The 13,704-nt window shown below is 38.3% G+C and overlaps 2 protein-coding genes across 6 annotated transcripts in view; both read left to right on the forward strand.

Moving 5' to 3' along the window:
• The window catches only part of LTBP1 (latent transforming growth factor beta binding protein 1), a 427,411-nt gene that overhangs the window by 286,313 nt on the left and 127,394 nt on the right, over positions 1-13,704 (forward strand). For 3 of the 5 annotated variants that reach the window (XM_082852058.1, XM_082852060.1, XM_082852061.1), the window contains 3 exons: positions 1,226-1,248; positions 6,018-6,117; positions 6,941-7,036. In XM_082852058.1, the coding sequence (XP_082708184.1) occupies positions 1,226-1,248; positions 6,018-6,117; positions 6,941-7,036 (219 nt within the window). Of the gene's footprint in view, positions 1-1,225; positions 1,249-6,017; positions 6,118-6,937; positions 7,037-13,704 lie in introns of all 5 variants that reach the window. The other 2 variants (XM_082852057.1, XM_082852059.1) reach the window with 1 other exon arrangement.
• On the forward strand, positions 3,086-4,583 carry LOC309969942 (GA-binding protein alpha chain-like; the record flags this gene model as incomplete). Its single annotated transcript, XM_082852043.1, has 2 exons — positions 3,086-3,624; positions 3,747-4,583. Exons 1-2 carry the CDS (start codon positions 3,106-3,108, stop codon positions 4,581-4,583), a joined length of 1,356 nt encoding a protein of 451 aa, XP_082708169.1. The 5' UTR covers positions 3,086-3,105.

Genomic DNA, 13,704 nt, shown 5'->3' on the forward strand with positions numbered 1-13,704 from the left:
AGCTCCTGTTGGCCTTTCACACTTGATTCTTAGGTCAGAATTCAGGGTGTCCATTTATGGGTTTTGTGAGGGGAGAAGGTGCCCAGGTTAGTGAGGCCCTGGGAGCTTGGCAAGGAAGAGAGGTCTCTTTTCAGGGCTCTGAACCTCTGTGTGTTCTAGCCTATTTTATTCCCCTCTCTCACTCGCTGCATTTCTCCTTGGTTAGGCAGACGAGGTAGGACCTCACCTAGAATTGACAGTGCTGGCCAGTTTGCTCCTGTGCACTTGGCCAGATGTTTGCACCTTCTCCGCCTTGGCACAAGCAGGAGGAAATGGGCTGTGGTCCAGATTCTGCCTCAAGAGTTTCTTGGTGGTGGGTTAGACAGGATAGAAAGTTGACTGTTCTAACCACAAGAACATTGCAGCAGTGCTAACAATCGGATGCCCTGATTGGTTTTACAAGTTAATGCATCTACCTTTTATATTAATGTTTATAGAGACGTTGACCCATGAGAAAAATCCCTGTGATTATTGATCTAAGGCTCAAGGACTAATTCTACATACTGATTTTTGAAAAGTGTTTCAAAATAGAAAGGCATAATCACTCCCGCCACCACCCTATAATAATGTCGATGATGGTGTAACCTGTGATTTGTTCAACATACAGATGCTAATCTCTCATTGGATCTTGCTGGCTTGTGATTCTTTTCATGATCTTGTTAGCATATCTTCCTGAAAATGCTCACAGGGCTTCATTAAAGATCACTACGCACTAAGAATGCAGCACCCTTTCTTTGGTCTCTTATTGAAACAGGGCGTTCTCTTTTAACAGTGACATCAGAAAGCATTTCAAACATTATTTATTATGTTAAGGATAAGTATAATGAATATGTTTGTTTTCCAAGGTGTGGGAAGTTCTACAAAATTGAGATTAGGCATGAAACAATGTACCAGGAAGTGTTGCCTCCTTTAACTTTTTTAGTTAGCAAGTGAGTTGGAAAGAACTTCATCACATCTGCTACCTGATCTCCTGTAATTGAGGAATGACATAGCACAGATACTTTTCCCCTGTCAGTCGTGTAAAATTCTCCAAAATGGTAGATGACCATAATTCTGCATTTGATTTAGTTTGATTCTTAATCCTGTTGGAGACATACTGAACTTTTGCTGCTTTTTAGAAAATGAAATATTATGTAGTGGACTGTCTTAAATTGTACTAATGTCCCTCTTTCTTTTTTGATTTTAGTGGCAACTGTACCTCCTGAGAAGGTAATTTATTCATTGTTTGCAAGTCGTCTCTTGTTACCTTCAAAATGACATTCTTCTAGATTATGTGTGATTTTTTAAGAGTTAAATACAGTAACATGTCTATTATGCATTATTTCGTTTAAGGAAATATAGCATTCATTCATTCAGTAAATATTTATTGAGCACCTACTGTATAACTGGCACTACTCTGAATGTTAGGAAAACAGTAGAGAACAAATCAGACAAAACTCCTTGTTCTCATGGAACTTAAATCTAGGGAGAAAAAAACGATAGGACTGATGGGAATCAGGGGCTTAAATGAAATTCAAGGAGTCAGTTCATGGCCTGGACCGTCTATGGAAAGAAAGCTTCTGACATGTTTATGTAATTGTGTGTTCTCAGAGTGCATATATATACTGAGTGATGTACTTCTTAGTTCAGCTAATATTTGACGTGCATGTTTGAGTTAAATTGGAGTAGGAGCAGAGCTTACCCTTGAAATTTATAATCAAACGCTGGGATATTACTTCTTTAAAATTTTAGAGAAATTTTAATCTATCTTTTTTTGGCACCAGAAGAAGGCTATGAATTGTGAGATTTATCAGTAGAAAATACTGGCATTTGCTGGAGCTCTGTCCTATTTATGTAATATTGTTCCTTGTCTGAATATTTCTTTATTGGTAACATGAAAATTAGGTAATTATTAATGGTTTATACACTTGTGCAGTGTTCATTCAGTTGGCAAGAATGCAGTAATTATTAGGATTTAGATGGGTCATATACATATGTGAATTATTATAAGTAGTTTTGTAAATCTTTAGCTTATAAATAGGGGGATAGAATAACATAAGTGTTAAAAGTGCTGAAAGAATCCAGAAAAAAGGAACGATTTTAGACTGATAGCATCCAATAAGGAAAAATGTTACATTATATTGACCCCAAAAGAAGTACAACAGATATGCATATTTGCAGCTCTTGGGTAGCATTTCCAAAGATCAGTGATGTACAGTAGTTTGCAATTTTGTTGATTTTGAATTTCGTTCTGGGTGATGAGTGGGAGGAATCCTTTAGCCCATGAGTGGGCCAGCCAGCTCCCTGACAACCTCATCGTATCTGATTTTGTTCTCCTCTATGATTGAGTTTATGGTAACTCTCATAAAGGATCTGAAAGAGGGCCTGAGAATTTGCTTGTGTACTTTTCCTGCAGTTTATTTGGAGAGGAGGCAGTGGGGAAAATGCAGCCATAGGCTTTGCGGGCTTGACTTTTTGCAGAGGTCTCACGATATTAAAGATTGATGAAGAGAAAGCAGGGTGGTCCCTTGATGGGAAATTACGTGCGCATAGGTGCAGTGGAGGGAGGGGACAGCAAGAGGTCAATTAGGGGAGCAGGGGAGACTCCGTTAGAAAGAGAACTTGGTGGGGGGGGACGCTGCTTTGGAAGGCTTGGAACACCAAACTGCAGTTGCAGTCGGTGGGGAAATACCCTCCTCCTCAACTGGACCGTACTTGTCAAGTGGAGAAGTGACATTGGTTAGGAAGTAGGAAGTCAGCCGCCCCATGCTGCTGGGGGCGGGGAGTAGGGGGTAGGGGGGCAGGTGTGGAATTCTGTCTGTAAGCTGCGGGAGTGGACTCACATCTGGTCATGGTCTGCTCCTTGCTAGCATTGACCATGGGCTGCAGGGGGTGGGCTGCAGTTGAGACTGACTGGGGTCACCTTTTAATAGATAATAGAAAAGCTAGTCTGTATTCTTAAGAAGAGGGGGAGACTCACCGGACAGGAAGCGTCTCGGAGACAGTCGGCGACCGGATGGCTCTAGGTGAGACAGAAACCAAACAGGAGGAGGAAGTGGAGGGGTCAGCTTTTGAAATACTTCAATCATGACGAAAAGAGAAGCAGAGGAGTTGATAGAAATTGAGATTGATGGAACAGAGAAACCAGAGTGCCCAGAAGAAAGCATTGTTGAACAAACCTACACTCCAGCTGAATGTGTAAGCCAGGCCATAGACATCAATGAGCCAATAGGCAATTTAAAGAAACTACTAGAACCAAGACTGCAGTGTTCTTTGGATGCTCATGAAATTTGCCTGCAAGATATCCAGCTGGATCCAGAACGAAGTTTAGTTGACCAAGGAGTAAAGACAGATGGACCTGTACAGCTTAGTGTACAGGTAATTTCTTACCAAGGAATTGAACCAAAGCTAAACATCCTGGAAATTGTTAAACCTGCGGAAACAGTTGAAGTAGGTATTGATCCAGATGCCGAAGCAGAAGCACATCTTGTTGAGGAAACTCAAGTGATAACTCTTGATGGCATAAAACACATTACAACCATTTCAGGTGAAACCTCAGGACAAGTGACGAGATGGGCTGCTGCTCTGGAAGGTTATAGGACAAAGGTTATAGGACAAAGAAGGAACGTCTTGGGGTACCCTGTCCTATAACCCTGGAAGGTTATAGGACAAAGCAAGAACGTCTTGGGGTACCCTGTCCTATAACCCTGGAAGGTTATAGGACAAAGCAAGAACGTCTTGGGGTACCCTGTGATCCCATACAGTGGTGCACAGACCAAGTCCTGCATTGGGGGGTTTGGGTAATGAAGGAATTCAGCATGACCGATATAGACCTCACTACGCTGAATATTACCGGAAGAGAACTCTGTAGTCTCAACCAAGAAGATTTTTTTCAGCGGGTTCCTCGGGAAGAAATTCTCTGGAGTCATCTGGAACTTCTTCGAAAATATGTATTGGCAAGCCAAGAACAACAGATGAATGAGATAGCTACAGTTGATCAACCTGTGCAAATTATTCCAGCATCAGTGCAGTCTGCTACACCAACAGCCATTAAAGCTATAAATAGTAGTGCAAAGGCAGCTAAAGTACAAAGAGCTCCAAGGATTTCAGGAGAAGATAGAAGTTCACCTGGGAACAGAACAGGAAACAACGGCCAAATCCAACTGTGGCAGTTTTTGCTAGAACTTCTTACTGACAAGGATGCTCGAGACTGCATTTCTTGGGTTGGTGATGAAGGAGAACTTAAGCTAAATCAGCCCAAACTGGTTGCACAAAAATGGGGACAACGTAAAAATAAACCTACAATGAACTATGAGAAACTTAGTCGTGCATTAAGGTATTATTATGATGGGGACATGATTTGTAAAGTTCAAGGCAAGAGATTTGTATACAAGTTTGTCTGTGACTTGAAGACTCTTATTGGATACAGTGCAGCAGAGTTGAACCATTTGGTCACAGAATGTGAACAGAAGAAACTTGCAAAGATGCAACTCCATGGAATTGCCCAGCCAGTCACAGCAGTAGCCCTGGCTACTGCGTCTCTGCAAACAGAAAAGGATAATTGAGCCCCCGACCTTTTGGGAGTCCAAGGTCTTGCTTAAATGTTAGAGCAAGTATTGCTCTTACCTTTATTACTGAATTTGAATCTTCTTTTATTTCTAGACTGTACAATCTGATATATGATTTTTTTATACGTATTTCATACTCTTGTGAAAAAAAGGAGGGGGAAATGTGGGAAAAAGTAAGAAGTGCTCAATGTTTCTAGAAGACGCATCACAGCAGGATTAACTGAGATGGGGAGAAAGAGGAAGCTTGAGAGGTCGATTAGATGACCACAGGAAACAGAATGAGAGAGTGAGTGCACACGAGGGTAATGGGGGCTATGGACGTGGAAAAAGGTGAACAAATATAAGGAATAGTGGAAATGAGCAGGGCTTGGAATGAGGAATGAAAGAGCGGTACTAAAAAGTGACTTTAAACCTGGACAGGTTAATGGCTGTGGCGTTAATAGAAATGAAGAAGGTGGAAGCAGAGCCTGGATGCTTTGGGGAAGGGATGGGTTTGAGGAATTTGTGGAATATCTAAATGGAGTTACCATATAACCACTCATGCCTACACAATTGGGTCTTTGATGGCATACTCAGGCAGGATATCTATTTTATCAAAAGCAGAAAAGGTGATAAGGTAAAAGGGAAACAGAGGCCAGGGGAGTGGGCTTTCTGGAAGATGACAGTGATTAAAGCAAGGAGTGCTTTAACCAGGAGTGGTGATGTGAGCGCTCTGGGCCCACAGTGGTGTGAGTGAGGTCTCAGATCCTTACCTAGCCCGATTGTTCAGTTTGCAGGAGCCCTAAGGAGCTGTAACTGGAAACTGAGCCCTGAGTGCCAGTCTGTTTCTTTGCTTCTGGCCCAGAGGACAGGAGTGGTCAACAGGATGTGTGAGGTGTTCCTCCAGGTCCCTATTTTTCTGTTGCTGTTTGACTACCAGTATTCTGAGAGGTGGAGGTGTAAAGTTACTGTAATGACTGACCGGCTTACTGTATTTTAATGTATGGTGTTCTTTGTTATGGCATACCTGTATCCATTACTTAATCTGCAAAGTGTGGCTGGACATTTTATTTGGGCAGAAGCCACATGTGAATGAGGTGATGGTGGAGTTCTCCTCTGGGGTCAGTTTTGCCTTGTTCCAGACCAAACGTGGGCCCCTGAGCCAAGGCATTCGTTTAAAATATCTGAAGAGACCTTTTGCTTTGGGCCCCCGGGAAATGGGTGAGGGTGTGTGCACATATCAGCACTGCTGGGAAAACTCAAGGGCTTAGTATAGTAGCAGCACAGCAACGGTTCATTTTTTTTAAATTTCAAGCAATTGCCCAAGTTTTTGTGTACCTGTGATATTTGCTGCCTTTCTAAGAGTAAAATTTATAAAAATAGTAATATGTGGAAAGTAAAAATTCCTACTTTCTGTTTTCTTCTTTTTTTCTTTTTAATACAACCATCTAGGAAATACCTTCATTGGATCAAGAGAAAACCAAACTTGAGCCTAGTCAACCCCAGCTCTCTCCAGGCATTTCCACTATTCATCTGCATCCACAGTTTCCAGGTAGCCTGTGTTGATTTGTGCTGTTTGTAAGAGTACTATGAATAAAAGAGTAAGATGAGGCTTTTTTTGTGTCTTTGGTTTTAAAGTTTTAATCAGGAGAGTTCCTAAGTGAAGTAAAATGTGAAATACACTTATGTATATTAATGTACTTATATAATGTTAGTGTAAGTATGGTACAGTCAATCCTTCTTTATCCGTGGTTTCACTTTCTGCGGTCAGCTGCAGCCCAAAAATATTAAATGGAAAATTCCAGAAGTAAACAATTCATACATTTTAAATTGTGCATTGTTCTGAGTAGCATGATGAAATCTCGCACCGTGCTGCTCCATCCTGCCTGGGACGTGAATCATCCCTTTGTCCAGTATCCATGCTCTATATGCTTCCTGCCCGTTAGTATAGGAAAAAACATAGTATATGTAGGGTTTGGTACTATCTGCGGTTTCAGACATCCACTGGGGAGGTCTTAGAACATATCCCCCTCAGATAAGGGGAGACAGCTATATTATAAGTATTATAATGATAAAATTTTTCACTATTTTCTGTGGTCAGGAGTAGTATATATTATTAGAACATTATTGAGGTTCATCATTTGATGCAGGGTCATTTTTCTTGGCTTCCAAATTGCTCTCAGATATTCTTGCTAAATGTTGAAACCAGGGCTACAGGCTAATACCGTGAGCTTTAGGGACCCATAGCTGTTCCTGTATCCAAGAATTACTGTGGTATGTTGTTAGATTAAATTATGCTTGCATTTTGAAATGGGATCTCAATGCACATAACAGCCTTTAATTTTCATTTTATTCCCTCCTTCCTCGTATAGTAGTGATTGAAAAAACATCACCTCCTGTGCCTGTGGAAGTAGCTCCTGAAGCTTCAACATCAAGCGCCAGCCAAGTCATTGCACCTACTCAAGTAACAGGTAGGTGCAGTATTGGTGTCACAGAGCCTGTGGAGGAGACGTGGATATGAACTTCATTTTAAATGTAGTGTCAAAGCTGTATCACATGTATCACAAGATTGCTCATGGCAGAGTTAGTCATAAGAGCAAATATTTGGAAATAATCTAAATACTGTTTAAAGGAGGAATATGTTTAAACGAGTTATGGTACATGTGCAGCGGAATATCACATAGCTATAAATGTTTTAAAAGTATTTAATGTTGTGAGGAGATGCTTATGGCAAAATATTAAGAAATATAGAACACAGTGATTCCAATTTTATTTTTTAAATGTTTACAAACAGAAAAAGTTCATCACAGTGTTTAACCATCCCCAGTTGATAGGATCATGGATAACATTTATGCTCTCCAATATATTTTTATATATTTTAAAATTCTTTATAATAAACATATATTATTTTAATCATTAGTGACAAATTATAAAGATTTATCATAATTTGTAACCAACAGCCTGAAAGTTAATATCCTTAATGTATAGTGAGGTCTTATACATCAGCAATAAAAATGCTGATAGAAAAATGGAAATAATGTAATCAGGTAATTCATAGATAACATACCAAGAAACATATATGTAATAGGAAACTTCAACTTTACGAGTAGTCAGAGAAATGCAAATTAAAATGAGAATTCTTTATTCTTAACAAAGCAGTATTTAATTTTTACTAGAGTGAAATTGAGGCTCTCACACATAGCTGAAAGGAATGTAAACTAGTTCAGCTTTTCTGGAAAGCACAAACTGGCAATATGTGTCAAGAACTTTAAAAAATCTTCAAGACTTTTAAGTCAGTATCCCATATTAAAATAACTAGTATAAGGAAATAACGTCCCCGCAAACTGTTGTAATGGTTTATATAAATGGACGCTTAGCACGGCACCATCTATAATAGAGAAATAGAAAAAAAAAAAAAACTAAGTATTTAACTATAGGGAAATAGATAATTATATCTACATTGAAACAGTATGCTACCATCAAATATTACAGTATTTTTGAAGAATTTTTATTAAAATCTCTCAGAAAATGGTCACAAGATATTGTTAAATACAAGATGAAGTATATGAAAATGAAGGGTACAGTGTATTAAACCAAATATGTGTAGCTGATTCACTTTGCTGTACAGTAGAAACTATACAACATTGTAGAGCAGCTATACTCCAATAAAAATTTAAAAACAAAGAAACACAAGGATTTACTGTATAGCACAGGGAACTATATTCAATATCTTGTAATAACCTATAATGGAAAAGAATCTGAAGGAGAATATAAATATATGATTGAATATAAATATAAAAAAAAAAGACATACGTACATTGAGAAAATGCTAGAAGAGAATACACCAGGTATTAGCAGTGATTATTTTTTGTAGTGGGGTCTGAGAGGTTCGGGTGTTGTTTCATTTTAGAATTTTTTGTGTATTCCACATATTCTTGTGTGGAAATATAGTATTATAATCAGAGAAAATATCACTAAGATGTATCACAGCAGCTTAAGTTCCTGATGTCATTGCAGGATGAGGCTGGCAATGGGTTGGCAGGAGAAGCTAACAGAGGAGTTTGCAGCCTCCGTTAGAATTTCACCTCTTCAGAAACATGACATGCATCATTTCCAATAGACATGTGCTTGGTTAGGTGTGTTAATTAGCGAGACTGTGGTGATCATTTCACAATGTATACATATTAAAATATCAAGTTGTACACCTTAAATACATACAGCTTTTATATGTTTTAAAAAACCAAAAACTTTTACCCATTTTCTCAAAATTGTGGATGTAATTTCTCTTAGATACTTGAACTGATACAGCAGACTAGAAAGTGTTTTTAAAAAGCACCCCTGCCCCAAGGTGAAATGCAGTTGACTAAATAGTGCAGAGTCACATCATGGACCCAGCAGTGCGTTTTCACCTACTTCAGGGATACCCTCAAGGTGCAGCTGCACCCAGAGCCATGGTCTTCCCACATGAATGCAGGGCAACTGCTCTTTGGTTTTACTATAAATACCGAGTAAAGTGTTATAGAAATGTTAGCTATTCTAAATATTTCTAGTGATACGGTGAAATGCTAGTGATTTTTTTTTTTAATGGCTGTGGCTAAAATTGTTATTCTCTGTTCTGAAGTCACATGTATGTCTACCCACTTCATTAATCCCATCTATGAGAGACTCTGCTATGCAGTGCAAGGCATACAAACATGTAATACACCATCTTGGTCAGGGAGGATTTTCTCATTGTTTATATCAGCATTAAAAAGAAAAATTGCAGTCTGTCAGTGCAAAAGTTCTTTCAAGTACTGTTTCCATTTTCCAATGTGAAGACATACTTTTGTGCCTTTTTAACAATGGCTGACTTCAACCATCAGACTTCTTGCAAACTAGCTTTGTAGAGGTTAAGTTTGGCTGGATAAAGGTAGCCAATCATTTAAATGCAGGCCTGTGAGGAATAATAAATTGCAGTTACTCAGCTTCAACTGAACTGCGGAGCTGATTGAAAAAAATGAAAGTAGCTGTGCTATATGAAGTTGTTAGAAGACAGCTTAATTTGAGTTTGGCAGAGATACAGGGCTAACATCTGCTATCACATGTTTGAAGCACAAATATTTCCTTCCAGGAAACAAGTGACATTGAAATTTTATCTTCATGCAGCATTTGTAGGTGCTCCGACTTCATATAGTAAAAGAATCTTTCTAGAACAATCCATGGGGAGAACATTGTAAATAGTCTTTGAATTTAAATGGCTTGCAATTTTTGGAGCCATACTACATGATCTGTAATCTACACTAGAACAAGAGGACTGTTTTGTATCAAATTTAATTGAAATCAAAATATAGATGTTCCCATTGGTTTTGATAAGAGAGCCAAACATGTAGATTGAAGGAGCAATCTGATCATTTCTTTCTGAAACATTAGGCAGTGTTTTTTATGTTTTGTTTTGTTTTGTTTTGTTTCCCCTAGAACACAAAGGAGGTAGATGTTTGTCAGTCTTAGTTTTATCCATAAATTGAAGAAAGGAATAGAATAATAAGTAGGTACCTAAAATAAACAAAATAAGCTCCACATTGCTCGACGATGATATCTTTATGATGCTGAGATTGGAAGTAGCCTTTGCAGATTTCATCAGACTCACTTTGACTTGCAATAATTATAAAGTGAGCCACGTATTTGCAGGGAATAAGTGTGATACTTTCCACTCTCAGCAGCTCAGTTGGTGGTTTGCAATATTATTGGTATACTGTTTCCAAATAAATGATACATTTCAGCATATAAATTCTTGATTTAGCATAGTATCTTAATACCTCAAGGATAGGTTGGAAAATCAAACCTTTATTTCTCTGGCGAGTATTTACAAAGTGGGAACATCTGCTTCAGTTGTTGTGGGACAGTTTATGCTCTTTGTGGGGCAGTTAGGAAGCCAGGGCATTTCTGTAAACCTTTCCATGAGTTGACATTTGATGCCTTCCTCCAGCTCTTCCTAAACTTTCTCCATGGCCCTTGCAGACCAGCCAGAAATTATTCTTTGACTTTCAATGACTGCTTTGTGTAAACCTTTGTAATCATCATGGCCCAAACATTATAACAACTATTTTGCTCATTGGATCTTTTCCAGAACTCAGAAATGACCGCTTTATAAAAACCTTTGTCCCTGAAGCATATTTCCAGTATCATGACAGCCTCAATAAACTATGTATGCTAATGGAAGGTGAACTTTTTTCCATGTTAACTCATCATGCTTTAATATTTCCAGCTCTGTTTATTTATTTATTTTGAGTAATCACATGATGAGGAAAAAAGCTAAAGGTCAGCATACTCACTTTCATATTTTTGTCAAAAGCTCTTTTTCATTTAATTCTTAAAAATAAAAACACCAAACTCTTAAGCCCACCACTGGCCTTTTTGCTGGGATAAATAGAGTGTTTGGTTTTCCACTGGCTTTTGGTCATGGCTCTTCTTCCAAATTCTAAACGGGCTCCTGGGAAAGAAACAGTAAGGTCCTTGGCCCAGTGCAGGTGAAGCTCTTTCAGGGGCCACATGTAGTAGGAAAGCATAGGGCGGTCCTGCAAACCCGGGGAAATGTGATAGGTGTTATGAAGGAGGACACCTGGAAGAGTCCAGTGGGAGCAGTCTCTTGATCTCTGGGAAACCAAACATGCTTTAGAAGAGAAGACATTATCATTAACCAGAGTGCCCGGGAGGCCAGTAATTAGTGCTTTCTGTGCGAGGCTTTGCCATATTCCCAGTGTTTGTGTTGACGCTATCAGCATGTACAGGGAAATGTATGTTTTGACCTGAACTGATCCTTTCCATGGGAACAGGCTCACAAGCCTATGTGTGAGTGACCTCTTAGAAAACTGTAAAGCATAACGTCTGTGCCCCACAAAACCCAGAGAAAGCCAGCAACTTGTTTTCAGTTTTAAGACAATACCCTCAGGACTTGGCTTTCTGTATAACTTATATGTGATCAAGAATGAAAGTGGGGCTTCCCTGGGGGCGCAGTGGTTGAGAGTCTGCCTGCCGATGCAGGGGACACAGGTTCGTGCCCCAGTCTGGGAAGATCCCACATGCCACGGAGCGGCTGGGCCCGTGAGCCATGGCCGCTGAGCCTGCGCGTCCGGAGCCTGTGCTCCGCAATGGCAGAGGCCACAGCAGTGAGAGGCCCACGTACCGCAAAAAAAAAAAAAAAAAAAAAAAAAAAAGAATGAAAGCGTAACAGACAAGGAGGGAAAGGCATGGGAAGAGGTGGTGGGAGACATGTTTTTAAAGTTTTAAAATAGGAGTAGCAGTAATTTACTTTTTACCTTAAAAATGGTATTGATCAATTTTTTTTTTGAGACGTGGTTGACATAACATTATATAAGTTTAAGATATACAGTGTGTCGGTTTGCTACATTTGTATATTGCACTATGATTACTATAAAAGCATTAGGTAACACCTTTATCATGTCACATACTTTTCCTTTTTGTGTGTTGAGAACAGTTAAGATTTAATCTCTTAGCAACACTGGAATTTATAATACAGTATTGTTGACTATAATCTGGTAAATTTTTTGATGAGTAGTAAAGAGAAAGCAGAGGTGTTTCGAAGTTGTTATGGCTTTCTTTTTTTGTTTAATTTAGAAGGGTGGAATCCTCCTAGCAAATGGATAAAAGGTATCTCTGAGGACAAACTGATAAGTTACATTCATCACTCCTATATTAAAAAAAAAATGGGGCAAACAGTGTAGAAATCAAGTATACGTTAGTAAATGTCCCTTCGTTCCTTTGATGTATCTCTTAGTACCCTCTAGTGGTGTCAGAGTAACATTTTCTTACATACGTTAGTACCAACTGGGATCAACATTTTCAAGCTGCATCTTTATATACTTAATCTGAGGTAATCAACTAAAAATCCTCAAGCTTTCCTCATAACTATTTCAACCTCATAGCTTCCATTTAAGATACTAGATTGGAAGGAAAGGCCATTATTATTCAGTTCTTAAGACTAAGGAATTAAAATTCTTAACCATTTCTCCTATCTTAGATCTGACTTAAGAAGAAAAGATCTAAATATTGGCACACTGGTATAGGAATGTATCTCATCTGAATTAAGCATCACATATTTTTGAAGACTTTTGTTCACACATGTAAAAAAATCCATCCTAAAGCTATACCTGAAAGGACAAATAAATATTTGGTAATCAACATATTGGTATGTGTGGGGCTGGGGGTGGGGCAGTGAGTACTGATCAAGCCTTTCCTGAAAACCCCAGATGTACAGCCTTTTAATTCTGAATTCTTGTTCCTAGTATATTAAGTCATCTTCTAATTTTTCTTTTTGCAAATCTGATCAGTATGTCTTTTCTGCTTTAAGCAAATGGCAGATAAGAACATAATGGAAATAATTACAAAGAAAATCAAGAAATCTAAATACCAATAATTTTCAAAGAAGACATCTACCTACCTTAAGAATAGCTGGTTAAAGATGTGCTTCTCACACTATTCTACTAAAGAATTCTTAGAAACAGAGAAGGGAGTGCTTACCTGAGGGTCTAGGAGTAGAACCTGGAGAAGATTACCTTTTCTACCTTCAGATTTTTGTGGCACATAGAAATAATAATTTTTTAAGAAAGACTTTTCTGATTATAGAAGTAATTATACCTGTTCATTGTAGAAATTTTGAAAAATACAGAAAAATATAGACAATACAAATCCCCATAATTGTAACACTTAAGACTTATTTCCTTCCAGTCTTCTTTTCTGTGCATAAAATAATTTAGATCATATCCTATATTATAATTCGTACCTAACTATATTTTCTTAACCAATAAGCATTATCCTATCCTGTTAATGATTATATAATGATCTATCCTACGTATGTATCATAATTCATTGTTTTATGTTGTTAGTATCAGTCACTTAAGTCTAGGCAATCGTGTTAATCACCCATGTTTTTTTAGCCTTTTGGATCATTTTTTCTGTAATTTGATATTATACTGACTATAAACAATCTTTTTCGGATAGTGAATTAGCATAAATAGGCTCACTAAAGGTATAAGTAACTTGTAAATGTGTGGTTTTTTCATAATCCAAGTGATTTGGTGCAAAATACTGCAGCTCTGTAGTCGTATGCGTCCTTATAAAGCCTAGCAACTTTTCAAATGAC

Source organism: Leucopleurus acutus, assembly GCF_964270905.1.
Source record: "Leucopleurus acutus genome assembly, chromosome: 12".
Taxonomy (NCBI): Eukaryota; Metazoa; Chordata; class Mammalia; order Artiodactyla; family Delphinidae; genus Leucopleurus; species Leucopleurus acutus.